The sequence below is a fragment of the Passer montanus genome, unplaced genomic scaffold (genome assembly GCF_014805655.1).
Source record: "Passer montanus isolate IOZ18808 unplaced genomic scaffold, ASM1480565v1 scaffold18, whole genome shotgun sequence".
Taxonomy (NCBI): domain Eukaryota; kingdom Metazoa; phylum Chordata; class Aves; order Passeriformes; family Passeridae; genus Passer; species Passer montanus.
Genome location: NW_024365381.1, coordinates 1,711,594 through 1,737,657, shown reverse-complemented (window position 1 = coordinate 1,737,657; position 26,064 = coordinate 1,711,594). Strand labels below are relative to the sequence as shown.

General features: G+C 34.2%; 1 protein-coding gene across 1 annotated transcript in view; it reads left to right on the top strand.

Annotated features, from left to right (window-relative positions):
* SCFD1 (sec1 family domain containing 1) overlaps window positions 1-26,064 on the top strand; it is a 45,528-nt gene that overhangs the window by 18,088 nt on the left and 1,376 nt on the right. The window contains exons 14-23 of the mRNA XM_039705342.1: window positions 6,268-6,364; window positions 9,749-9,819; window positions 10,711-10,790; window positions 11,339-11,401; window positions 12,427-12,502; window positions 14,378-14,431; window positions 18,529-18,581; window positions 21,232-21,265; window positions 22,497-22,562; window positions 25,098-25,166. Coding sequence (XP_039561276.1) covers window positions 6,268-6,364; window positions 9,749-9,819; window positions 10,711-10,790; window positions 11,339-11,401; window positions 12,427-12,502; window positions 14,378-14,431; window positions 18,529-18,581; window positions 21,232-21,265; window positions 22,497-22,562; window positions 25,098-25,166 — 663 coding nt within the window. The remainder of the gene's footprint in view (window positions 1-6,267; window positions 6,365-9,748; window positions 9,820-10,710; window positions 10,791-11,338; window positions 11,402-12,426; window positions 12,503-14,377; window positions 14,432-18,528; window positions 18,582-21,231; window positions 21,266-22,496; window positions 22,563-25,097; window positions 25,167-26,064) is intronic.

The window sequence follows — 26,064 nt, the reverse complement described above, 5'->3', positions numbered from 1 at the left end:
AGGATTAATTCTGCAATTAAATTAATAAATTCATATTACATATTTGTAAAGTTGGAAAAGAGGTAAGTGTCTGTTTTAGCTCATTACTGTAAGGCCTAGTATATGGGCTTTTACATTGTTAGGTATGTCAATTTTCGTATCTGACAATTTAAAAGCAGTACTTTATTACCACTGAAAAAAAATTTGAAGTCAACAGTTTTAATATTTTGATACCTTGACTGTAAATTCACTTTTAGAGGAAAGATACTGGCATGATAATGTCAGGCCTAGACCAGTAGTATTCTGTGATTTGTTGGTTGGAAAACAAGTTTCAGAACAAGATGTAGAGTGGCAGTAACATCAGTTTGGGTTTCCAGTATCCTATTGGAAATGAGCTGGAGTCAGATGCATTAAATGATAGCCACACACTTGATTACCTAGAGGTGAAGGAATTGCTTTATCTGGGCGCTCAGCCAGCCCTTGGCTTGCTGCTCTGATAGGGAGCCTGCTATTAGGGAGTGTCCTAGGAGTGGTGGTCCATTCCTCCATGATTCTTAATTCTGGTACTGCAAAGTGCTCATGCTCTTTACCTTCTTATTGTATAAATGTCAAAGAAAATTGTGAGACAGTAGCCATGCAGTTTCTTCAATATACTGATATGTACATCTCTGTCATCTTTTGTTTTGATTTAGAAAGCATCAGTTCATCTTCAGATATTTAGGACACTGTCTTAAACTAATGTCTTCAACTAATTCTTTTTTTTCTATTGAAATTTGCCTATGGTAAAGCCTTTTAACTGAATCAAAGTAAAGTGTATTCCAACTGCTTTCTCCTGACCATTTTCTCCTGTCTTTTCACCCTCCAGTGTTAGAAAAAGTATCTTTCAATCTTGAGCTATGGAATTTTAGTATGCAGGACATTATGCTACCTAGTGGATTCCTCAAAAATACTCTCAAAAAGGGCAGTGTCTCATTCAGTACTTCCAAAAGATATTTTGATTAGACATGGACTATGTGGTTAATGGGTTTTATGCAAAGTTACATAATGAAACCAGATTAGGATAAGGCTGAGTTTTTTTGCAAGTAAGTGCTGAAGTCTTGAGGAGCTAGTGAGGAACCATGCTCTTCTTCAGGTTACTATATTTTCACTTCTAAAATAATCAGGAAGTGCATTCATGCTTTAAAATAGACTGTTTGCATTATCCATTATGGGGTTTTACTATATTAATTATTTGAGCATTTTTCTTCACTATATATATAAAGTTCTATGCAAAGAATGCAACAAGACCTGCTTTGGATATATAAGTGAATTTCATTTTTCTTGTGGTTATACTTTAATGTTCAGTTTACAGCTGCTTTCCACATTCTCTTGGATCATTTTCTAAGACACAGCAAGAGGAAACCAGGAATTAATCACATACTTACGGGTCCTGGCAGTTTTTTGGCATAAGTTTTTAGTGAAATAATGGAAAGTATGCATCACTTTTTCATGAAGTGAACCATCAAGTATTTACTGTCAGTGCTTAGAACAAATGCATCCTTGTTTTGCATTTATTGGTTTTTCCTCTGCTGAAGCTGGTGACTGAAGGTCTGGACCCAACAGATAACAGATTTAGAGCTAGAGTTACCTATCTAGCTGCTTTAAAATTTCAAGTAATGCTTATCTTTGCATGTCATTCTAATATGAATAGAGTTACTGATATATGTTAAATCATGAATATAAAAAGATTCACACATACACTTTTCTAAAATAACAGCTGGGGGGGTAGATTAGATAACCTCTTGCTAGAATTCTACAGATATGAATTTAAGTGGCAGATTTTTATATGTATTGTTGTCTGTCTTAAATTACTTGTATTTCTTTTAGGGTTTTTTTTGAATTTTACATGGTTTTATTATGTATCTCTACTTCTGCTTGATGTCAAGGTCTGACACTTCGAATGATCTCTTAAAATTGGGATCCCCTTAATTGAATATAGCCTTTCAAGTTTTCAAATTCATATTTTTAAAGGAGTTCCACTCTTTCAAGTACTCTGTTTTAAATAAGGTTACATTTTGTTCTTACGCCATGTGAAATGGTATGTGTTTGTAAAATATGTGTGTCATAGTGGGCCAGGCAGTTTTTCTGTAGTTCAGAACTGATAATTCATGAACCTTCTAGTAACAACAGATTTTTCTGAGTTCAGTTACAGTGACCTTCCCATTATCACTCTGTGCAGTTCAGTGAAAAGGAATTGGCTGTGTCTGCCACTCCCAGCCTTGTTCCAGAGTTTCTCTTCCTCTCCCTAGCAGCACACTGTAATTACCTGAGCAGCCTCCCTCATTCTGGAGGCTGTTATTTCTGGTTGTTCTCTGTCAGCATCTTTGAAAAAGACTTCAGACAGTTTCTTAGAAAATGTCTTCTCTCTTCTGCATATTCTCTCGCTCTAAAATTAAAACCTTTTGTAGTGTAAAGAGGATAGAAGACCTTCCAGCAAGTCTTTATAAAAATTACCTTTTAAGAGATTTTAATGGGTCCTGCTTCCACTTACTTACTTTGAAAAGAAGGAATTTTGTGTTCATTTTGGAGTACAGTGCTCAAGTAGACTTTCCCATGTACTTCAGTAATTTTCCCTAAAATAAGTTTTGGCTTATGAACAGCCTATTTCTAAAGATAAGTTGAAAGCTTTCACAAATATGGTTTTTTTAAAAAGCAAGCTGAAGTGTGGCCCCTTAACTGCAATATAGAATCCTGTTCCTCAAAGGGCAGCCAGAAAGGTCTCTTGAATGAGGTTGGTGTGGAACAAGATGTCATAGTAGAAAGTCAAGAGCAGGAGGCAGAAAATGAATAAATGTAAATGTAAATTCGTCTTAATTTTATTATTTTTTTTATTATTATTGATTTTCTTCCCATTGCTTGCCAGTTTGGCACCCATAAGAACATATTCCGTGCTGTGTTTTTTATTGAATCTACAGGATTGTTTAGCTCCTATTTCCCATCTTTTCCTCTTGGCATGTCTATGAGTTTGCCATTGAGTGAGCAAAATTGCACTTATTTAGATTAAATGGGACATCTGCTTCTTATCAGCACCTCTTAGACAAGTTGGCTCTTCGAGAAGTAACTGTCTCATTGATGTGGCATATCTGGGATATCTATCAAAAGGTAACTAGTAGTGTTTAAGGCTATTCAGTAGCCCATATGAAATTTGATTAGGTGTCCATCTAATTCCTAGCAAACCAGTATAAGAAAAATATTGCCCTAATTACAACTTTGCTAGTAACTTTCATTAATTATCTAGTGAAGAAGCTGAATAGACTTACCATATTGATCCATCTCTTTGTTATCTAGTGAAGAAGCAGCTGAATAGACTTACCATATTGATCCATCTCTTTAGTTCATCACATCAGACAGTCTCAAAAGTTTTACATTGCTGCTTACATCTGATGTCCCTATTGCAGATAGGGGAAAAAAAAAACGACCCACCAGACAGTCTATTAAAAAAAATGTGGACCTGAAGTTTTGGGATTTTCAGTTTGGGGTTTTTCCCCCAAAGAGTGCTGAGTTCACACTTCAGAAGTAATTGTGCAAAATTTTTGAAGAGAGTGAGTGTACATGTTTCATTAATGTTTCGGTTTAGGCTCAAAGTATAGAACATACATGCAACCAGTGAATTTTCTTTGCTGCTGGTAATCTGTTTTGTTCAGCAGCCATAGTCAAACAGTCATAAAGTTACACATGGCTGAGAAGAATTTTACCTAGCCTGTGCTCCAAGTAAGTTAACAATTGTCAATCTGTTCTTAAAATGGAAAGTAATTGATGTTTGAATTACGAAATTTTATTTAGAAGTTGGTCTGTAAACAAATACAGAGAATCAGTGAATCTTTTTATGTTGTACATTTTTACATGCCATCTCAATAAATTTCTTATAAACAGATCACCAGCTAAGATAATATGGGCTTTGCCAAATTCAACAGTAATATATTTAACTTTATAAGATCAAGTTTCCACATTTCAAGACAATCCCTTTTTTATTGGATGCCTTTTGTTGGGGAAAATACTTTAAACTTAAAAACATTGAGTTTCGCCTCACATAACAAGATACTAATGTCAATAAAACAGAGAAAGCAGGTGAATATAATGGAAATATTTTTAAAATTGTACTAGTTTCTGTGCAATTACTTCATATCTATAGAGAGATTTAACGAAAATGTAACACAGAAAATCTCCAAGGTGCTGTAGAATTGAGGTCTCACATGGTTTACCAGATACCAAATTGCATGTGATGTAAGGTCGTGGAAATAGGCTGGTAGCTTGATTCTATTCAGACTTCATATTACTCTTTTAATATTAGCTCAAGGTAAATACAGCTTGAAAGAAGCTCTAGATCTTTTATTTGCTCATTTCATGCACCTTATATGTAGTCATAGTCACTATAACAATCAACAGAAGACATTCTTCTGCCCCTAAAAGTAGCAGGCGGTCATGTCTGAGTGCTCTTCATGGTAATTTATTTTATAAGCTATAATTTGGGCAAGCATCCACAAAAGCTTTAAATTAAGTTGTTGCTTTGCAAGTAACTGCTTTTCTCAAGGAGTTCAGTAAGTGGTGGCTGAGAAATGGAAGCATTGTATAGTAGCTACATGCATCATAAGCTAATCACCATATGCTTTCAATATAAAAGTATTCTTGTAATTCATATCTTTTTTACTTTGCTTTCTCTTCTGTAGCTCTTTTTTTGAGGAACTTAGAGTGCTCAGAAGGTGAAAGACCCTGATAGTCTTATGGTAGAGAAGTACCTCTTTTTTTTTTTTGAAGAGGTGGTAAAATACCTTTTTTTAAAATTAATTTTTTTATTTGTGATCTCAGGAATAATTTTAGTACTATTCAGAAATATGTGAAAACCAGACTTTTAAAGTTTTTATGTAGTGTCATTACAACTACTACTGCACTGATGATAGTCTTATGGTAGAAATGTACCTCTTTTTTTTTTTTTTTGAAGAGGTGGTAAAATACCTTTTTTTAAAATTAATTTTTTTATTTGTGATCTCAGGAATAATTTTAGTACTATTCAGAAATATGTGAAAACCAGACTTTTAAAGTTTTTATGTAGTGTCATTACAACTACTACTGCACTGAATAAAATATGTCATAGCAGTTTTAAATGCTTTGGCATTATCAGGCAAAATTTCTCAAATCATTTAACCCAAGAAAAGCAGGGTGACTCTTGCTCACTCTGGCTATATCATTTCAGTCTCACAGCAGCAATGTGTCAGGTGTGGACCAGACACACTTCCAAAGCAGCAAGATGGAGATCCACTCTGCCAGTCTCCTGTTGGAGCCAATACATGGCTGAATGTGTTCAAACATCAGGATTTAGTTAGTTACCAGATACTAAGGTTTTGTAAGCTGAGTAGCTGTAACATTGGTTGTGATGCTACATTTTAATGTTCAAACACACATAATGTTCTGCATTGTAATGGAACATTTTAAAATAAGTTCTGGAGTTCATTTTTCTATTTTCAGCTTGTAAGATTATGATCAATAAGTGCAAAGCTTCTCTGTTTGTGCAGATGTGCTGCAATGCAGTCATTACTTGCATGGCCATGTGATGTCTTCCGTAAAGCTTTTGCTCAATAATTTTGTATAGTCCCTGTGCCATCCTCCCTAAAAAGGATTTTCACAACATCTAGATGTGTCAATGTATAATGAGAGACTTCTTTTCCAGTGTTAACAAGATAATCTAATTATAAACTTCTCCATCTTTGGTGTGAGTGAATTATGGCAAGCCTTTGATCTGAGGTAGTATTTCCATACCAGCCTAAGTTGGCAGTTGCCAACGTTTCTTCAGGATGATGCCTTAATGTATAAAGGAATTTTCCATATTTATCTTCATTGAATAATTGTCTTGTGGTCTGAGAGCCTGGAGGTTCAGAATAAATTGGACATAATATTCACTTGACCATTATTTTTTCCTTTTACAACATAGCAATGTGTATGATGGCATGTAGTTTTCAGCTGTGGCAAACCATAGTTGAAAACAAAGCTTCTCTTCCAGTTCAATATTCACAGCAGACACCCCTTGCTTAACTTGCCTTTTCACTTTTAATAGGATAATTAAATACAAATCAACTCACTGAGAGTTAATAAAAGCATATTATAATGCAAGCATTAGTTCCTTTTACTGATAATTTATTTAAAAATAAAATTTTTAAAGCTGTATTTATAACTTAAACTACATACCTCTTGAAAGAGAAAATAAATATTCTTTCATAATTCTAAGATGTTAACCCTAACATTACTCTTAAACAGAGTCGAAAGCTGGATGTGTATTTTGAATATGAGGAAAAAATAATGAGCAAATCCACTCTGGACAAATCTCTTCTGGACATGATTTCTGACCCAGATGGTGAGTACTTTAAATCTGAACTTGGTATAAAATTTGTTAAGCTATACAATAAATCTATTCCTGCTTGGATTTCAGGGTTAATAAAGAGCAACCTGTGCAAGATTTGTAAAGAAAACAGCTTTTGATTAATCTTCAGTAGCAGTCTAGAGAGTTTAATGCTTCAGTTGAGTAATATCCAAAATATTAGCTACTTCTGCAGCTCTACTAAAATCCTATCCTAACCTCTTATTTTTGAAGTTCAATATATTTTATTTTTTGTGCTGTTCCAGTATTTAGTAGTATAGCATGGCATTCTGTGGTATGAGCAATACTAATTCTTTAAAATCCTCCTGCACATTTTATAACATATACCTACCTCACAAACACCATAGAATTTGATCAGATCAAGGGACTGTAATGTAGCTCCTGCTTGTGTGAGGAAAGAGATGAATGGAACAAGTGGAGAGAAGGGACACAAGATGTGAATTGGCCAGTTCACTGGGACTCACCTGAAGCTTTGCATGTCCTGATTCAGCTGTGCCATGTCTGTTTTCATCATGTAAGAGCACAAGCAATGCATCCCAGCTTCTGTGTCAGATATGGGTCATACATATCAGAGCATTGCACACCAGGGGTGCTCGGGTTCTCTATTAGCAGGAGTCATGGGGTGTTTCTCTGAAAGGCTGACCCAAATGACTTCTCAGCTTTTTGTACTATTCCAGCATCAATTCTTCTTTCAATCTGTCACAACCTGATGTGTGTCAAAACCCTCTGACAGATTTTAGTATGATCTGATACCAGTTGGCTGGAAGAAAATAATGTGTAGAGCAAAACTGCAAAACTTAAATTATGATCTCTGACTTGTCTGCATACTGGCAATTATGTTGGCAAACCTCAAGCATTTAGCGACCCAGGGTTCCTGCTCTTTTTCCAGTGTGCTCTTTAAGAAAATGGTTTGTTACTGCATGATGCATGATTATGTGTGTAGTCTTACAGCTACATACTGAGCTTAATGCCTGCTTGGAGTTTGTATCATGATTCATATTTATAAAAAGAGTATATATACATCCTGTTGGCTTTCTGCAAAAATCTTTTAATAGTGTCCGTGCTATATAATCAAAAGGCAGTAGGAGAAATAGTGCCCAGTTGGTAGAAATCTGAGCTAAAATTTTAAAGATCTCATAATGGGTCAAGTCTAGAAACTAATGAACTTTCAGAAAATCTAATGTCAGGCATCAATCTGTAATTCAGTACATACATTCATTTTTTATTTGATGGTAATAAGAATATGTATAATCTGTATTTTCATTAAGCATCAATACCAACTAGTCCTTTTCCATGTTCAGAATTAATATTTCATGTACTGTTTTGATTTCAGCTTTTATGTTTGCATAAACTTAGATATGAAAACAGCTTGTATGTCCTACTGGATCAATTACTTTTTACCTGAATCCACATTTGCTATGCCTTTTTAGAGTTCAGTGTAGAGCAAATTGTTTTCCAAGCCTGATGTATCTTACCAACATTCCTATTGGCAAGGTTCCTGGGTTTTAACAAGAGAAAGATTAGATTCACAAGCTAGAATTTTTCTTCATAAGCTAAGTATTCAGGTTTTCACAGTATTATGTTAGCATTTTATATGCATTGTCTAGTTTTCAGTTTATGTATGAAAAAGATTTAAGTTAAATCACAGTGGTTATTTCCAGGCATGCTGTCGTGTTAAACTGTCCATCCTCTTATTATGTGATTCACTGAGAAATACCATCAGAAAACATTTTTAAGGAATAATGCATCAAGTCTTCCTGTGCTTCTGGTGGATTGTTTATTGGCATTATGTGTGGGGATATTTGTCTTGTGGATGATGGGATCTGCAGAGCTCTTGATGAAAGCACTTAGATGTGACCACTTAACAGTTGCAGGCTTCAGCCTCCCATTTGTTACTGTGATGTTCCCACCTACCACTCAGGACTATTAGCTGCCTCCCATTTTAGTGGGTATTGCCCTACCCTGGAGTAGGGATAAAATGGGAGCTAGGGGCTGCCTGCTGGTTTTTCAACTGAATATAAAATTGGTCCATTCTAGGTTCACCAAGTTAGGTTTTCTTCAGAATGTTGAGCAGTTTGCCTCTCTGTGCTGTCACAGATTGTAGTCTAGAAAAAAGAATATTTTGAATATTTGACAGTCAATTGACCTGTCTTACAGCTGTTCATCACAGCTTTTTGTACCCAAGTGAATTCCAGGTGGATCTCTACTTTGAAAGCTGGCTTTTGGTTTTGATAATACAAAGTTTCTTCAGTTCTTGATCTTCTGACTTACTAGTATTTGGTAAAGTTTAGTAAAACCTGCTTTTCAGAGAAGATTGTACCAAGTCATAAATGCTCATTATGACAGCACTTACTCTTAACTTCTGCCAGACTAAATATATGCTCACTTATAAATAAAAGTTGCAGATTAGATCAGATGGTCTCCTGCTGCCTTAATCCGCATTCCATAGTAGGGGAAAACAACCCAAAACAAACAATACAAAAAAAGAAAAATAGGAAAAAAAGTAATTTTCTTACCCTCAAATACAAGAAAGTGCAGTCTTATAAAATATTGTACTAAAAGTATCAGGCTTTTATAATGAATTTTAATTTGAAAAGTTTGTTTTGAGAAGTTGTTCTGAAAACTTCATTTGAAACTATGGTCTTTATTAACAGTGATTCTCGTCTAGAAAAATAAAAAAAAAATGTGTTTAAAATCTGATGTAGTAGCTTATAGTCTAAGTAGTGGCTACATCAACCTTTTGATCTGGAGAGATGAATTTTGATTGCACATGAATAATGCTTCCCAAGAATGGGAAGTGTTTTTCTCCAACAAAAAAGGATTTAAGAGAGGAAATCCTTTCTGAAGGCAAGTTGGAAGTTCAGGGGTTTTTTCCCTGAACAGAGGTTCGTATAAGTGCTTTTGCAGTCCTTGAGTATTTCAGTACAGTGAACCATGGAGCTGTGTAAGCAAGTTGTAGAGCTAAAAAATAATATGCTGTGGTTATTACTTCTAAGATTTTTCTTTAGTCTGCTTTTTCATGGACCTACTTCCAGATAATGTTTGCAATCTCTGCATAAAATAAGTCATAATTTCTCTACATAATTTATTTATATGTTATATGAAGAATAATATTTAGTACAGACAAAAGGGGGAAGTGTAAAACTTGCAGAAAGAATGAGCACATCTAACCCAACTCTTAATAAAGTTGCTGTATGTCTTTCTACCATTTTATACATGGAAGAAGGCCATGGTTATCAATAACATTTATTGTCATAACTAGAGATCTGCATGTACATATGTATGGCTGCTGAAGAGCAGTTAATGCAGCAGCATAGTTACAATTGTAGTTTATAATTTTTTTTTTTTCTTTTACTGCAGCAGGAACTCCTGAAGACAAAATGCGATTATTTCTCATCTATTACATAAGCTCAGCTCAGGCACCTTCAGAGGTACCTATGTTCTTTACAGCTTCCAACACCAGATTTTACCACAAAGGATTTTCATTTCAGCACTAAGTAGATCGTTCTGTTTCTTTGCAAAGGGAAGTATGAAATGCCCATGAAATTTTAAAACTGTAAAGAAATTTTGTCGTATTGTCAGGAAATGTGCTCACAGATTTAGCCACCGTTTCAAAGAATATGAATGACTAGTAAGAGGGAACATTATGTTGAGACATATTTAGATCAGAGTTACTGCAAGACACATCTAAGCATGTTTTCTATTACTCTGCTCCACTGCTCAAAGAAGTAGGTAAAGCAAAACAAAAATAGGACTGGTTTCACTTCATCTTCGTATATTCAAGAATGATTGAGTCAGTTGACTTGGAGATGAATTAAGGAAAAATGCAACTGCCAATATCTGAATAATTCAGGAGACAGTTTCTTCATATTTCTTTTGAAATTAGGATGATTAATTTCAAGGAAAATTCTTACACTGTAGAAACATTATCTGATGGAAAAGATGTTTGGTTAGGCAAATAGAAAGTATTTGTATTAATATATATTAGTTCCTCTTTGTTTATTATTTACTGTTTTGACATTGTACAGAAACCAGCATTCTGTTGGTGCTAGTATAAAGACTGTTCCATATCTGAAAGTGCACAGGATTTAATTCTACAAATACTGTTCAGTTTAATGGGATCTGCTCATGACAAATTTAATTTCAAGTTGCATTTCCGTAGTTGGTAGGAAATGGGGTTAAGATTCGTAATTACTTTTTAACCGGGGTCAATGCTATAACTTTACACCGCCTATTTAATATTTAGATAAGGATATCTTGTCTTTGTACATGGAGTTAAGAGTAACTTCAACCTTTTATAATTCCCCACCTTATGATTTCAGATTGACTTGGAGCAGTATAAAAAAGCATTGATGGATGCAGGTTGTAATCTCGCTCCTTTGAGCTACATAAAACAATGGAAGTAAGTAATTTCTCCTATGTAAGGCTAACTGGTTAATATAGAACCCAGCATTGTGTTCAGAAATTATGTGTTACTTCTCTTAAATTGTAAATTATCTTTATATATTCATTTGGTATCAGTTTTTACTGTCATTGTTACGGTAACACATGCAAATCTTATTTTAAAAGTAAGCTTCATAGTGCCAGAACACTATAGAACACGACATGTAATAGTGCCCTTAATGATCCAGGACAGAAACAGCTTATTGAATTAGTTGAAAGGTTGTGCTAGTTCAGACTCCAAAGTTTTTTTTAGTTCATACCAAAGAGTCATGCTGGATATCAGTTATTGTAGTTTTACATGTTATTTAAATTAAATTAAATTGTCTTTTACCTATAAAATCTAATTCCTATTGTATTTGTAGGCAAGAGGGATACACATAATAAATAGTTACTTCCTGAAAGAGTTCAAAATGCAGAAGTTTTTTTGCTTTCAGATTACTAGAATGGAACATTCTACAGAAGTATGTGCCTGAGATAAATACTTGATTTCTATCCCTGCTTTCACAGAGCTTTCACTAAGATGGCTTCAGCTCCAACCAGCTACGGAAATGCTACACCTAAACCTTTGGGGTATGCTTTTGATTAATTTTTTGTAAGCCTTCGGGTTCTTTTATCCTGTTTTAGTAGTGCTGAAATTGTGGTTAGTGTTATAAAGGGCCTGGAACAAAACATCTCCCTGTTTGTAAAATTTTTAAATTACAGACAATTACAAGCACTCATCTCCCCTTAACAGTGCATAGTACACACAAAGAGGAAAATAAAAGGATCTGTGGCTAAATTCACAAATTATCTTAAACTCAGTGCTCTCTGCACCTGCACATTAAATGCAATCTCACAGGAGAGGAATTCAGCAGCAGGAACTGATCTGTGACAGCTATCACTTTGAGCCCTAAGTAGTCAATGGCAGAAGATAAAAACAGCCCTTTATATTCAAAATCATTTCTCTCCTGGGTTTGGACACTGTCGGGGTGGAAGAACACACTGGAATGTCCTGGACTGGGTGTCTGACTGCTTGTTGAAAGGTGTAGTTATTTATTTCAAGATGCGAGAAAAAAAAGATGACTGTGCTAAGGTTGCATATATCCCATACAGGATATAGGACTAGGGTCTTTCCATCTGCAGAGGATTTCAGTCCTTATTACCAGCTTTACTTTCAGGAATGCCCTGTCACTGTTGTAAGGAATCTGTGGCACAGTATGGTTAGAGAGAATGCTGGTGCTGTTTCACTTGGGAAAATCACTCATTGGTTTGTTGGAGATGCTCAGCCTCTCTGTTAACCATGGTCTTTAGGATACCCACTTGAAAGGAGCACTCAAATCCTTACGTTACTGAAATTGTAAAATAAACTGTCCAGTGGATTAAAGACTAGAATCCAAGGCTCCCATTGATAGGTGAGGACCTGTCTAGTGGATTACAAGTGTATTCCCATACAGTTGACTGCAATGTGATATGAAGAATATATTTTATGACAAATTGAATTACTTGGTACTTAGGTCCTATTGACTTCATTGGAAATTGGATGTCAGTATAAAGCTTAAGAATATAAATGAAAAACAAAAAGATCTTTTACATCATCTTTATATTGTTTTTTTCAGTCTGTTTTCACGTGTTATGAATACAGGATCACAGTTTGTAATGGAAGGAGTGAAGAACTTGGTACTGAAGCAACAAGTAAGTTTAAAAAAAAAAACAATTAAAAAGTCTGTCATGAGTATTGTGAACATTTGGAAAAACAAATTTCAGTACCTTTGTCATATTAATAAAATTCATTGTACAGTGAAAAAAGTAAACATAAATCTCTGCTTGTGGATAGATCTATCACTTTGTAACTTCCAGGTATCAAATAAGTAACAAATAATTCCCATTTTCTTTGAAGACCTCTTTGTAGCAATTAAGAGTGATTTCAGCATTATAAAAAGAACAGCTGTAGAATACTCAAAGTAGACTAGACCTTCAAACAACAAATAAACAAAAAATATAAGTATTTGTATCTTTACTTAAAACTACATGCATTAAGTTAATTTATTTCAGAGTGATTAAAAGGCTGAAAGTGTTAGTTCTCTGTTTACTTACTATTCAAACAAATATGTTTATAATGACAGGACCTCCACCTATTCACTGAACTTTGTAAAATATTTCTGAGCATAACTTGCATGTAAATATACATCCTCCCAAAGAAAACAAACAGCAACAACAACAACAAAAAAAAGAAACTGGTTGTATAACTCATAGTTGGAATGTTGAATTGTGGTTCCCAGAAACCACCTTCTCTACAGAGAATACATTATTTTCTCAACATGTACTTTTGTCAGATGGCAATAAATAAATATTTATTTACGGTTTAAAATCTTAATTCTGTAGTATTTTCACATCAAGATTTCTGAAAAAACAAGATCATTCATAATACTATAATTCAGTTGAAGAGTCAGAATTCAAAATGAGAAATATAACATATCAGAACTAAATAAAATGAAGTCTTAACTAAAGATTTATCTTTTTGACCTACTTGATCTTATCATTGTCATTGTTTGTTTATTCAGCGTGTTATACACATAATTTATACATGAAAGGTATTTGCTATCACAGAAAAGTTTAAAATTGGGGTCTCAGGTTTGTAGGGCAGTTAATGAAGTTAATTCTGCAGGAATTTCACTATGACTACAATGATAAGCTGTATTGCAGAGTTACAACTCAGTGGTATATCATGAAATGTGATAGAGGAAAATTTAAATAATACACCTTGCATGTGTGTTATATGTTATAGAGAAATCTTCAGATAAGCTGTTACTTATAATAATAGAAAACAAGTATAGTCTCCAGGAGAATTCCTCCTCTCCTTGTATTAAACACATTTTGTAATTTGTTTAAATGTGTGGCTTTAAAGAGTTAATATTATTCTGCACAAGATGGGCTTGCAATATTTTGCAAGCCAATCTTGTGCAGAATAATATTAAAAACAAAGCAAACAATTTGCTTTGTTTTCAGGATGTGCCTTTCTGGCTTTTAATTTCTTCTCCAGGTATTTTAGGGTAGCCAGATGAGAAGCTTTTCTTCCTCATTTTTGTAAGCCTAATGTAGGTCTGTGGTATTTCTATTAAAGCTAACTTTTGATTTTTCCTTCAGTAATTCACATCAGGATTCACATCAGTTTTCCAGTGTAATATGTAGATCATCCTTTGGAATGTCCTCTTCTGATACATCCTGTCAACAAGACTTGCTTCCAATCCTGTTGCTATGTAAACTCACCCTCAGTTTATTATAACTGAAGTAGTTTAACTCCTTAATATTCAGGTCTTTTGTCCCAGCTGACATTTTCTGTGTTAAATAAGGAACAGTAATCTTGAATTTCACCTCAGTTTATTCCTTTGCAGGTCATCCAAAAATTTGTTGCCAGGGTTGATTTTTTTACCCACTTCTTAGCATAAGAGGAAAACTGTTTAAAATAGTATTTCAGATGCTCTGTAAACTCTTCCAGTAATAATGTGCCTGGGAATAGTTCTTAATGAGCTTTTCAGCATTCCATCAATTTCATGTTATGTTTTACAGAATCTGCCAGTCACACGTATTTTGGACAACCTCATGGAGATGAAGTCAAACCCTGTGAGTACAATTGCCTTCATACAGAGAGAGGCAGAGCAAATGAAATCTTGAGGCTGTGATATGTAATATGCTAACGGTAATTTTTTTCATGATAGAAAAAATCAAATCATGCTGTATTTCAAGAATAGCACCATTTTCATAACTATTGAATAAGACCTCTTTCATTAAAATAGTCTAAGCAATGACAATTCATTTTGTCTCATTGGAACTAATATTTTTTAGATTTTTCCTATTCTGAGCTTCTATTACACTGGTGTTTTACTAAGCTTCTGTTGCTCCTAAATTTCTACATTAAGCTGTAGACTGAAATTTTCTTTGCATCAAAGTGTTTGTTTTTTTTAAAGAGCACAGCTTCAGAAGTGAAATATTTTGAGAGAGTTGTATTAGGGAAGATTATATTTCCCACATATTTAAACTTTGCTATGTGAGGAAAATATTTTACTACTGATTCAGTCATTCTGTTTGTGAGCAGAGGTGGTTTTTGTCAGAAAATTCCTCTTCTTGCCTTGTTTCTGTGAAAGTTTACTCAGATATTTTAAATTTAAACATTACAATTTTTTTAATTGCTTATGTGCTAGCTACACAGTTAAGGCATTTGCTAGAACTTCCAACTAAAAGTAGGCCTAGTTAGTAGGTTCATGTATTAACTGTATGTACAGAGGGAAAAATAATGGTAAAATATGAATATTATCAACATGCAAGTTATCCTTTATTTTCTTAACTGTACTTCATAGATGTTATATGTCATGATTCTTAGCAGATAATTTTCTTTCTCTTAACAACAAAGGAATTGACACTGTTTCCAGCATTAGTGGATTGTTGTTCCTGTTTGAAAGACTTGGAAAAGATGTACAGGGCTAACTTTATTTAGTCAACCAGTAGAGGTCACCCAGAACACTTGCCTTAGAAAGCTGCAATTGAAACTATAGATAACTTACAAGAAGGTGAAAAATTAAAACAATTTTTTTAAAAATAAACATTAGCTTCCTCAGGCTACAAGTTTAGGAGTTGATGGAGAAAAGTTTACAAGTCATATGAGGTTTTTTTCTGACTTAATTTTTGCACATTTTACTTAGTAGAAGACAGCTAGCAGCATTTTGATAATTTGGAGAAAACATTGATCTTCTCACTTAAAAAATCAGCAATTGGGCCAATCTGTCAGTCAGCAGCTTCCTGTTCCACTGCCATGGCAGAGACTGATACTCATGGCACAAAACAGGGAGTCCCACTTTTTGAGACAGAGGAGACCAGGCAATCCCTAAAGACTGATTCTCCTAACCTGCATGAAAACTGACAGCAAGTTTGGGAGTAAGTTTCAGCCAGAGGAAGCAAGCCAGAGAGTCATTGTGGAATGTGTTTAGACTTGCTGTACTATCAACAGAAGTGAAATTGTATCTGGAAAAGGTCAATGTGTGGAAATACACCATTGTGGCTTCTGTTCATCTTCTGATGTGTGGGATCCTTTTCTATTTCCCAGAATAGAAAACTACAGCACTGCAGGCAAAACACAAAGGGAGAGGAAAAAAGTTCAAGATTTTAGTTTTTTACAACACGGAAAAAGTCTCCTTTATAATTCAAGAAATCTTATTAACCACAGAAATCAGTGGATGATTGTGGATGAAATGTACATACAGATAAAAGGTGTAATGCAAAATTAGAGCAGATTATTGAGAAGTCAAGCAATTACATACAATGAATGTAAATAATTTATTTTTAAGATATGAAGTGCAACAATAAAGGAAATATATGAAATGTACATACAAGTTGTACCACAAAAATTCACGTGTATTATTGTCAGTTGCAGTCTTGAACCTATTTAGAATTATATCCTGTGCAAAACTCTGTGGGGTTGTCTGTAAATCACTTTGTGTTTTGCTTGTCTCTGCTGTTTCTTTGGTCTCCCTGGCAAGGACAAAGAAGTCCATGCCACCTATGCTGTCCAAGTTTTTCAGAAGCAGGAACCATATGGGAAGCAGGAACCATTATGGGCCATAATACTACCTTGTAGCTTTTTACATTTTTCTAGATTGTGTAGCTATAGTTACACCTTTTCTTGAAAAACATATTCAGAAACATATTCTCCATATTATGGAGAGCCTTCTAACAGTCTTCTAGAAAATTATTTGATTACTGTGTGAGGAAAATCTTTGAAAAGTGAATCTTTACAAAGTGGTTTAGCCTCTGTCAGTAGAGTGTGTACATTTGTATTGACTTAAGTAGATAGATCTTATTTGTAATATAAATTATTGAAACTGTATTTTGGTTAATACTGTCCCTTTCAGTGGATATGATACCTTTCAGACTTAGGTATACCTTTCATGCATTACAAAGAAAAATTCTAGTCCAAATTAGTCCTGTTAGATTCTGCAGAAGAACAAATACAGGCTGACAATGACATTTCCCATGGATCTTTTTCCATTTTAATTTTAAATATTGAAAACTAAGTTTATACATTCAGAAGTATTTCTTTTCTGCTAGAGTTGCTTAGGGACATCACACATTCAGTTGTGTTTAAGGAAAGTGCTATACACTTGTTTTTCTTGGCAGACTTGCCACTTGTTAAAGAAAATAAAATCATCTAGGCTTTCTTTTCCCTGCACCCTCAGCACTGATTTCAGCAGAAATAGTGTATTTAAACAGCAACAGTGGAAAATCCCCATGTTATCACATTTCTGTTGCTTTACCACTTTCTGTGTGTCTACTTACAGAAGCCCACAGTGAAAAAACACAGCAATAATGCATTCAGGAATAAATGTTTGTAATATGTTTATTAACTCTTGATTTTTAGTTCTGTCATTAATCTGTAATTCACTCTAATAAGCAGAGAAGGTGAATCTTTTTATACCAGGTAAAGGCTTTTCAAATGCCCCTGAGTTTTATTCTGTCAGTATCTCTCCAGTCCCAGCTCTCTCTTTGCCCCAGAGTCACTATACCACTTTCTGGTATGAAGCTGCAAAATCATGGATGCTGGCAGACTCCAGCAGTTGAAATTCCCAGTGGAGCATATAAAAGCATTTCACAGAGATTCAGGGGGAAATTAGATCTAAATTATTTTCTTCTTAAAAGCCAAACTGCAGGAAAAGAGAATTATTTTATGTAATTATATAAAAGCTTGTAATAGCAAATAGATTTATTTTGTGTGTGTTTAACCACCACATGTATATTAAATACTTTTTAATATTAGAGTTAGTTATGCTATGTTAACTCTAGTAAATTCCCTAGATAATTTGTCTACTACTCAAGTATTATTTCTGCTCTACAGAATCATCAGAATTCAGAGGTTTTTGCATGTAAGCACACAGATAAAATCAACTGTATGCAGTTTATCAACAAACTAAACTTCACAGTACCTGGATGAAAATGTGGTATAGAAACAGGAGAAAGCCAAGAAGTTGTCAGAAGGAGTTACTGAGAAGTTTTGTTTTTCATCCATAATAATTGGCAAAAAACCTGCTTGTTGCCAGTAAAAATATTGGAAGTGCCTCAGTGTTCTGTGTGAAGAATTTTTTTTTCTGTAGTTTAGAGAGTCAAACTTCTCAAATTTTTGTGGAACTCATTTCTTCTTCAAGAGCTTAATTTTGGTTTAATAGTAGTCATAAATCATGACATGAGAAGGATAAGTTACATAACAGTAGCAGATTTTGATCTGTCTTGTCCTTAGCACTCATTGCCACAGAAGTGTTTTGTTTTATAATGTTAAATCAATAGCAGATCTCTGTAACCTGGAAAATGTTCGTGTTTGTTACTAACCATCGGTGTTCCTCTAAAGCTGGTAACAATTTTTCTTTCTGCATGCTGTCTTTCTGTTGGGATTTATTATGCAACCAGTGTATTTTTTGGAAAGTGTGTGATAGTCAGTTTTAGGTGAACCAGAAATAAAAAGCTCAATAGCACCCTTCACAGCTTCTCACTGTTGTTTATTCTGTACTGGTTCAGTTATATACAAACTTTTTAAATACTAGTGGACACCACAATTAATGTTGAATGATGTGATGGGAAATCATACTGGTTTGAACAATGTTTAATGCAATATATGCAAGCAAAAATTCATTAGCCAAAATTCCAATCTTTTGAGATAAAAACATACTTTTTAATAGGAGACAGATGAGTACCGGTATTTTGACCCCAAGATGCTGCGAGGCAGTGACAGGTGAGTTTTGCTTCTTTCCCTTTACTCCTTGAAAAGACTAACTTAAAAAATCTATTTTATTTTACTTGCTGACTACAAGTCATTATTTTGATCATTAATTCTAAGTCAAGACAATTGGTCTTGAAGGAATTTATAGCTGGGTACTTGGATCAATCAGATAAATTTTTATAACACTGCAAAAAAATCTAAAAAAAATAAGTGCTAACATGTACATTAGTCACAGGAATGTGTATTAATATTTAGCAATAATAAATGTTAGAGTTCTTCATAGTTGTACTGCTTGGTTTCTTAGAAACTTTGAGTTTTCACTGTTAAGTTAAATAGTCATTGGATAGTGCACCAAAATTTCCTTGTCACTTTTTAAACAGTTACAATTTTGATTTTAATACAACCCTTCTTTAGTAATTCGTTAATAAGTTTGAAAAAAATATTGAAATTTGACTGCACTTACTTTTGTTTAGTTCGGTGCATATTTTATGTTCATGTGTATATGAAGGGAGGCTTGGATATAGTTTATTTTGCCAGTAAAAAAGAGGAAGAGGAGTTACATCAAAAGTTTGTAAATCTTGATTTTTGCTTTCTGTCTTTATCTAATAATTGTCTGATAGTCTCACCTAATCTAATATCCTAGCAACAGAAGATACTGAATTTTGATATGTCTTCTAAAAATAACTGTCATCAAACTTGTGGAAAAACAATCATCTCATTTGGTTGCACCACTTTATTACAGGATCAGCATGGATAAAATAGATCCAGGCTTGGTTTTAGTTATTTGCATGAAAATTCTGTCTCTACTTTGTTCTTAAAACATGACAAGTAAGAGGACATAAATTTCAAATTATATATATGTTTATGGAAAAGTGTTACAGATTAATAATTTCAAGATTTTATTATCTTTGAAATTATATAAAGAGTAAAGTACTAGTATTTTATGCTTCATTTTGATTTCAGCTGTCACTGATTTGTGATGCTTTTATAGCATTTTTGGTAGATTTTGTGCAAAAGTGCAAAGATTTATTTTACTCAAGCTGAAGGGTTTTTTCAATTTTTGGCCCTTTCTGTATAGTTCTTACATTGCTTTAAACAATGTAGAAATATTCATTTACAGCAGTTCATAAATGTGGCATTCTGTGTAGCTGTAATACTCGTTACAGGGAATAGTTTTTAATTTCTGGTTTGGGGTTTTACGTAAGCTCAAGTTATGTTCCTTAAATCATATTTGGGCATGATAGCAAAACTCATATAGTGGTTTACCTAATTCTCTCTTCAAATATTTTGTAGACAATAAAAGCATATGTTAGTTTTCTTGACAAAATAATGATATTAAATAATATAATTAATGGATTTAATTTAAAAGTGACTGATTTTATTTTCTAATCTCCTCCCATTTTAAGAAATACTGGCATTTCTACTTAATATGTTTTAAATAGAGTAGTGACTGCATTGCTGTAATTCAATCCTAGGAAAACAGTGTCCTTCTATCCTGTGTAAAGCCTACCTCAAGTATAAACAGGCTTTGTCCTCTGAAAGGATGACACAAAACGTGTGTGGATTTGTTGTATCATATTCAAAAAATGAGAGAGTTGGGGTAACAGTTCTGCTTATGGGAAGTCTGTATTATTCTTGACAGACAAAGCAACACATTAGAGATGGCCATTCCGTTTTAAACCTACACATTAGAATGTGTTTTGATTCAGTTGTTCTTCGTCGCTCAGAGAAAATGTCTTAAAATAAGGGAAAAAGGCAATTTGAAGGGGAAAATGCAGTAGTTTTAAGCTATTTTAGAATGTAAATTGTATTTGACTTTCTGGGGCTGCAGGCCAGCACAGCATGTTTTAAACCTATTTTTCTGGTACATTGGAATGTGTTTTGATTCAGTTGTTCTTGGTCACTCAGAGAAAATGTCTTAAAATAAGGGGAAAAGGTAATTTTAAGGGGAAAATGCAGTAGTTTTAAGCTAATTTAGAACGTAAGTTGTATTTGACTTTCTGGGGCTGCAGGCCAGCACAGCAAAGGGCAGGAGAGCAGACTGACCCTTCACAGTTTTTTCTTCACTTTCCCCTTCCCCTGGAGCTTCAAGGTGATGCAGGAAAAGAGGTTTCTTGTCCTCTACCTGCCCTTGTATTCAGATGGAAGAATCTGTACCACCCAAACTTGTAATTTCCCTCTTCCTCCCTTTATCATTCTGATCCTGCATACCTGCTGCCTGTAGCAGTTTTTGAGATTTGGAAGCATCAGTAAGTGTGTATGCAGGCACTGCAAACTGACTGGCTTACCTAGCTAAGATTCCAGGAGGTAGGATTTCTAGGTGCCATGGGTTGTGCTAATGCTGATCACATTTTTAACTCATTGTATTTGCTCCTAGGTAAAAGCACTGTAGTTAGAGCTTTTAAACTATGGAAGAATTGTTCTCATAAAGCTTATTATTCAAACAGCAATATTAAAAATTATGAAGTAAAATTCCTGTTTACTCATGTATTCAGTCCTGTGGAATGAATGATTTTTCATAACAAATGGAAACATGGTTATTGTTCTATCTTATATTTTTGTCTAATATTACATAGTAGTCCATAAATATGATGGGTACATGATGCTTATTTTGCATATTTCTATTAATGTGTAATGAAATCTGTGCTGTATTTTTTTATAGCTCAGTTCCAAGAAATAAAAATCCATTCCAGGAGGTAAGTCACGTAGAAATTACCTTTCAATGTTCATGTGTTAAAAATAAATAAATCCTGAAGTGCAGTCATTTTGGATGATCATGATTAAGAAAATGAGAGGTCTTATTTGCAAAAAAGCACTTAGAGTAATTATATCTAGTATTAATTATAATTAGCTGTTCTTCTGAAGCTTTTCATCTTCATAGGACTATATTAGTATTCACTAATACTGGAGAAAAAAAGTAGAAAATTTTCCGGAGGGCAGTTACAGGGATTTACTAATAATTGAGTGAGCAATTTAAATCCCTCATTTTTAACCAGATTTTCAGAATGCTCTCTAGATTTCGTCCTTTGTCCAGCCTTAAACAACAGCATTGATGTAAATTACTGTATTAAGGAGTCTCTGCAGTTAAAGGAAAAAAAGCAAAATAATGGATGTTATAATTTCATACAAATGCCAGTAACTTTCAGTATGATTTTTCTATGTAAATATTTCCAAATAGGAAAAGTCTTACCTATTACTACGAAGTTTCATAAGCAAAATATTTGCCTTGGCAATATACAAGTGTTTCCGATTTCTCGTGAAATATCTTAATTATCCTCAGGAACAAAAGAAATACCATGTGGTATCCTGAATATATATATGCCTACAGATGGTAATACCAAAAATGTCAGTAATAAGATCAAGTCTATATAAAATTCATGTAGTATGGTCAAGCAATTTTGGATAATGAATGTTAACAACAATAATACAGCTATTAAGTCTCCTTTTTCTAGACATTAATTCTCCTTTAAACACAGCCCAGAAAATACTGATGGCTTTTACCTGTAATATTAGAAATTATTACCAGTAGTAGGTGGGAAGAGAAAAAATGATGAAAACGTGTATTTCTTTATGATAGAATTATTTTATTTATGGCCCAAATAAACATCCGTGGAGATATTTTAACTCTTCCTGTGGTCATTGGAGATATCTCTGGACAAAAAAAGGAACATGTTGAAACTGTATATGTATCAAGTATGTCTTAATAGAAAAGAGTGACATGTTAAAAGCTCTCAGCTTCCTATTCTGCGTCCTACCAAAACTTCAGCTATCTTTTTTCAGATAGGAAGCAGTGGTTCTGTATCCAGTTCTTATAAGATCGCAGTGTGATTGCGATGATTTTGTTGTATGTTTAATTATCTGGAATATCACTACTGAAATTTTACAAACTTGAATGCATACTCTAATAATATATCTGTTGACTTTTAGGCCATAGTGTTTGTAGTTGGAGGAGGCAACTATATTGAATATCAAAATCTTATTGACTACATAAAGGTATGTGTACTTCTGTCAGTTGTAGTCCTTAACTTACTGATAGAAACATGTTTTCTGTAATATTTAGTATTTAGAAGACAAAGCCTTAACATCCTTATTCTATACAGAGTCTGGGAAAAAAGGAATGTAAGAAATCAGTAGAAATTGTGGGTTATTAATTCAGACCAACAAAGACTTACTGTTTCTGATATTTTGCTCATGTTGCCCTTTGGAGTTGAGTAAATAAACTGCATTCTCTTTTATTTTGTGTTCATACACACCAGCATGGTTGAAAGCTGTCATCAGATGCAAACTGAATTAACCAGTTTCAGAGTTGTGTTGGTAGTTTTCGTGTGCTGGTGTTAAATGAAGCAGCTGTAGCATATCATAACCTCGAAAGAAAGGAACTGCTGAGAATTCTCTAGTTTTCATAAATCTTGCAGAAGAGATGCCCCAGTGCTTTTTTGTATGCAGTTTTGCAATATGGAGTTAGTTTAAACTCAGACCTCCAGATAACAGCATTTTATTGTACAACAATCTTACTTGAGCATGAAGTATGTTGTTTCAGAAGCCAACATAATGCAAATACTGTGCAATCTGTTAAAACAAACACCAGATGGGCACCAATAGCTAAGCATTTATTACTTATCCACAGTTAGGGGTTTTCCCTACTGAGTTAATAGAAACTCATTATTGTTAAACTGCATCATTTAATTCTGTGTAGAAATCATACAAGGTGTCATATACACAGGTAAGAAAATACGTACTCAACTATGTAATGCTGGTGTAACAGATTTAATTTCTCTGGTTCCAACTGGCCAGACTAACTGAACACGTGTATACCAAAACTCAGTGCATGGAGAAAAATAACTAAGGCAGGAGTGGTATTCAAGCACTTTTCAGGAATTAAAAAAATGCCAAAGTAGCCTTAATAAAATTCTGAAGAAGGTAATAAATTATTTAACAGCAGCAGCACACCATTCCTTCTTGCTGATCTTAACCTTGTTCATGGTACAGTTTTCCTGCCTCTGGTAGACTGGATTGAGGCTTTTCACACATAAGAATAGATATGGAGCATTAGTAATTGAAAAACAGTTATTCTACAAAGCACATGAGAGTTTGATGTCCAGGTAAATTTTGAAGAATGCAAAGTCAGAACATGTGTGCTGAGTTTCTCCCTCTGACAGGCAGCCATTTTGAAACAGAGCTAGTTTGGTTTTAGAAAGGATAGGAAGAGAAATGTAAATTAAAGAAATCATTTAGATTTGCTTAGCACTCATCACTATCCCAAATAACTAATTCAGTGAGGCATCTGCCTATGGCAGAATATATTGGCAAACATTTAGCTTGCTCCTTAGTCTACCCAAAGCCTCTTTAGCTACTATATCAATCCAAAAGATGCCCAAGAGAATGACTATTTGTTACTTCCTATTGAAAAAAAACTTCTGCATCCCCTAGAGGTTAGTTCACTTACCTGATTGCAGTTGCATGCTGACAGAGCTGAGGTTTGCTGTATATGTATATACAGGGCACTGAAACACTCAGCACTTCATACAAAGTGTCAGAAAACTGAAGTTTCAGAGGAATAAGAGGGCAAACAGGAGGTCATTTGTCAAAGAGAAGGAACTGAAAACTATGGGAATGGTAATGTTAGATATTATGGAGAGTCAGAAGTTGAAAATACTTTCTTCTTCTGGAACCTTCTGGAACCTGTGAACAGAGGATTTTCATTACAGTTGTCACAGCTGAAGTGTGCTGTATGTTTCTCCACTCAGACTGTGTACTTGAGCAGTGGGAGATGACTTCCCAAGGGGGAAGACTTCCTCACCTTTATTCCACTTAGCCCTTTGCTCTTGAAAATCCAAGGAAGGTTAATGAACCTTTATTCTCCCTCCCACCACCTGTTTCCACCTGCGTGCCTCTTCCAGGTGGCACTTACAGTCTTATCCAACAAAATTTGCTTTTTCACGTGGTAGGCTTTCTATTGTTTCCACAGATGTAGCTTATTAATTATTCTCAAATTCAATCAGTCTTCCTCCAGAATAAAAAAGAGAAAAATCAACAGCTCTGTTCTTGCAAGCAGATACCACGGAATTTTTATTCATGGCTTTATTTTTCTAAGCACTATCTGTTTTGCCAGTTTGCTCCTGAAAGCACAGAGAAAGTATTTTAAAACTTTCTGAAACAGGAAGCAGTGTTCATTCAGCTTTGACATTCCAGGATTTTTTTGTAGAAGAATTATCAAATCTAATTATTTGTAGTTCTGTGCTAGACTAGACTATCTCACAATGTCAAAAAGCAAATATGTATACTGTCATTGAGGTAGATTGTGCCTTAAAATAAATGTATTGTACAAGTTCAATTCAACATGCTGAAAATCTGTCATCAAAATTGCAAGCCATATAGAGCCTCCAGGAGGAGGCAAGCATACTGTTGTGTACAAAATCATGTAGTAGATCCTGTAATTTCCCTTTGTAGATGCTTTAAAAAGTACTGCTCGTTAATCCTCTACTACTCTGTTAAACAATTAATTTCCTATGGATTTTTCTTTTTTAGGGTAAACAAGGCAAACATGTCCTGTATGGCTGCAGTGAACTTTTTAATGCCACACAGTTTATGAAACAGGTAGATAACTTTGATAACCTCTATAATATTTATTACTTCTTTATATGTAAGTTGATTTACGTAACTCTACATCTCCATGGATTTTTACCAAAAAAACCTCAAATAAATCTATGAAAGATTAATGCATGTTACTGATTTTTATTTGCTTGAAGTGCGGTTTTGAAGTCATTATTTTTAATTAGCAGTTGAAGGCGTGTTATCAATGTGAGTTCACACAGGTAATGCAGGTAAACAAGTTCATAATAATTGTCTTAATCCTACTGAAAAAAAATTGAGTCAGTTCTTGGAACTTCCACAAACACCATCTCTGTCCAGGGTTTTCTTGCAACTTTTTCAATTTACAAGATGGTTAAACCTTTGTCCTGGTTTATAAATATCTACAGATATATAGATATAAAAGTACTTGCCTGGTGGGAGCTTGGTATCCGTACCTGTACTAAACTCTGTCTTTTAGTGCTGTTAAAAACATCATTACTTCTCTATGCCTCATTCCAATACAAATACAAAATAAAAGTTATTCATGGTGGTCAGCAAACATCAGCCCTTCAGTAGCTGTCACCACCTATGATTTTACCTGCTACTAAGATGAGAGTAAGTTGTTATTCAAAACTACATTTTAGAGAACTAAATTAATTCTTGTTGCACTTCAAGGAGACAAATGGCACTTGCTGGCTTTTACCTCCTCATTCAGCTTAATTTTTTTTTTTTGTCTTGACTGTGCACACTGGGCCTTTACTTCATGAGATGCATTCATGAAAATTTGAAGCTCGGGCCTTCTCCTCTGAGGTTATGAATTAAATATTCTATCACCAGAAGATGTTTGGTTCTCAGAGACAAACAAAGCATATAAGACAGAAATATTTGCTGTATGAACTGGATATTTGTTTGATATTTATTG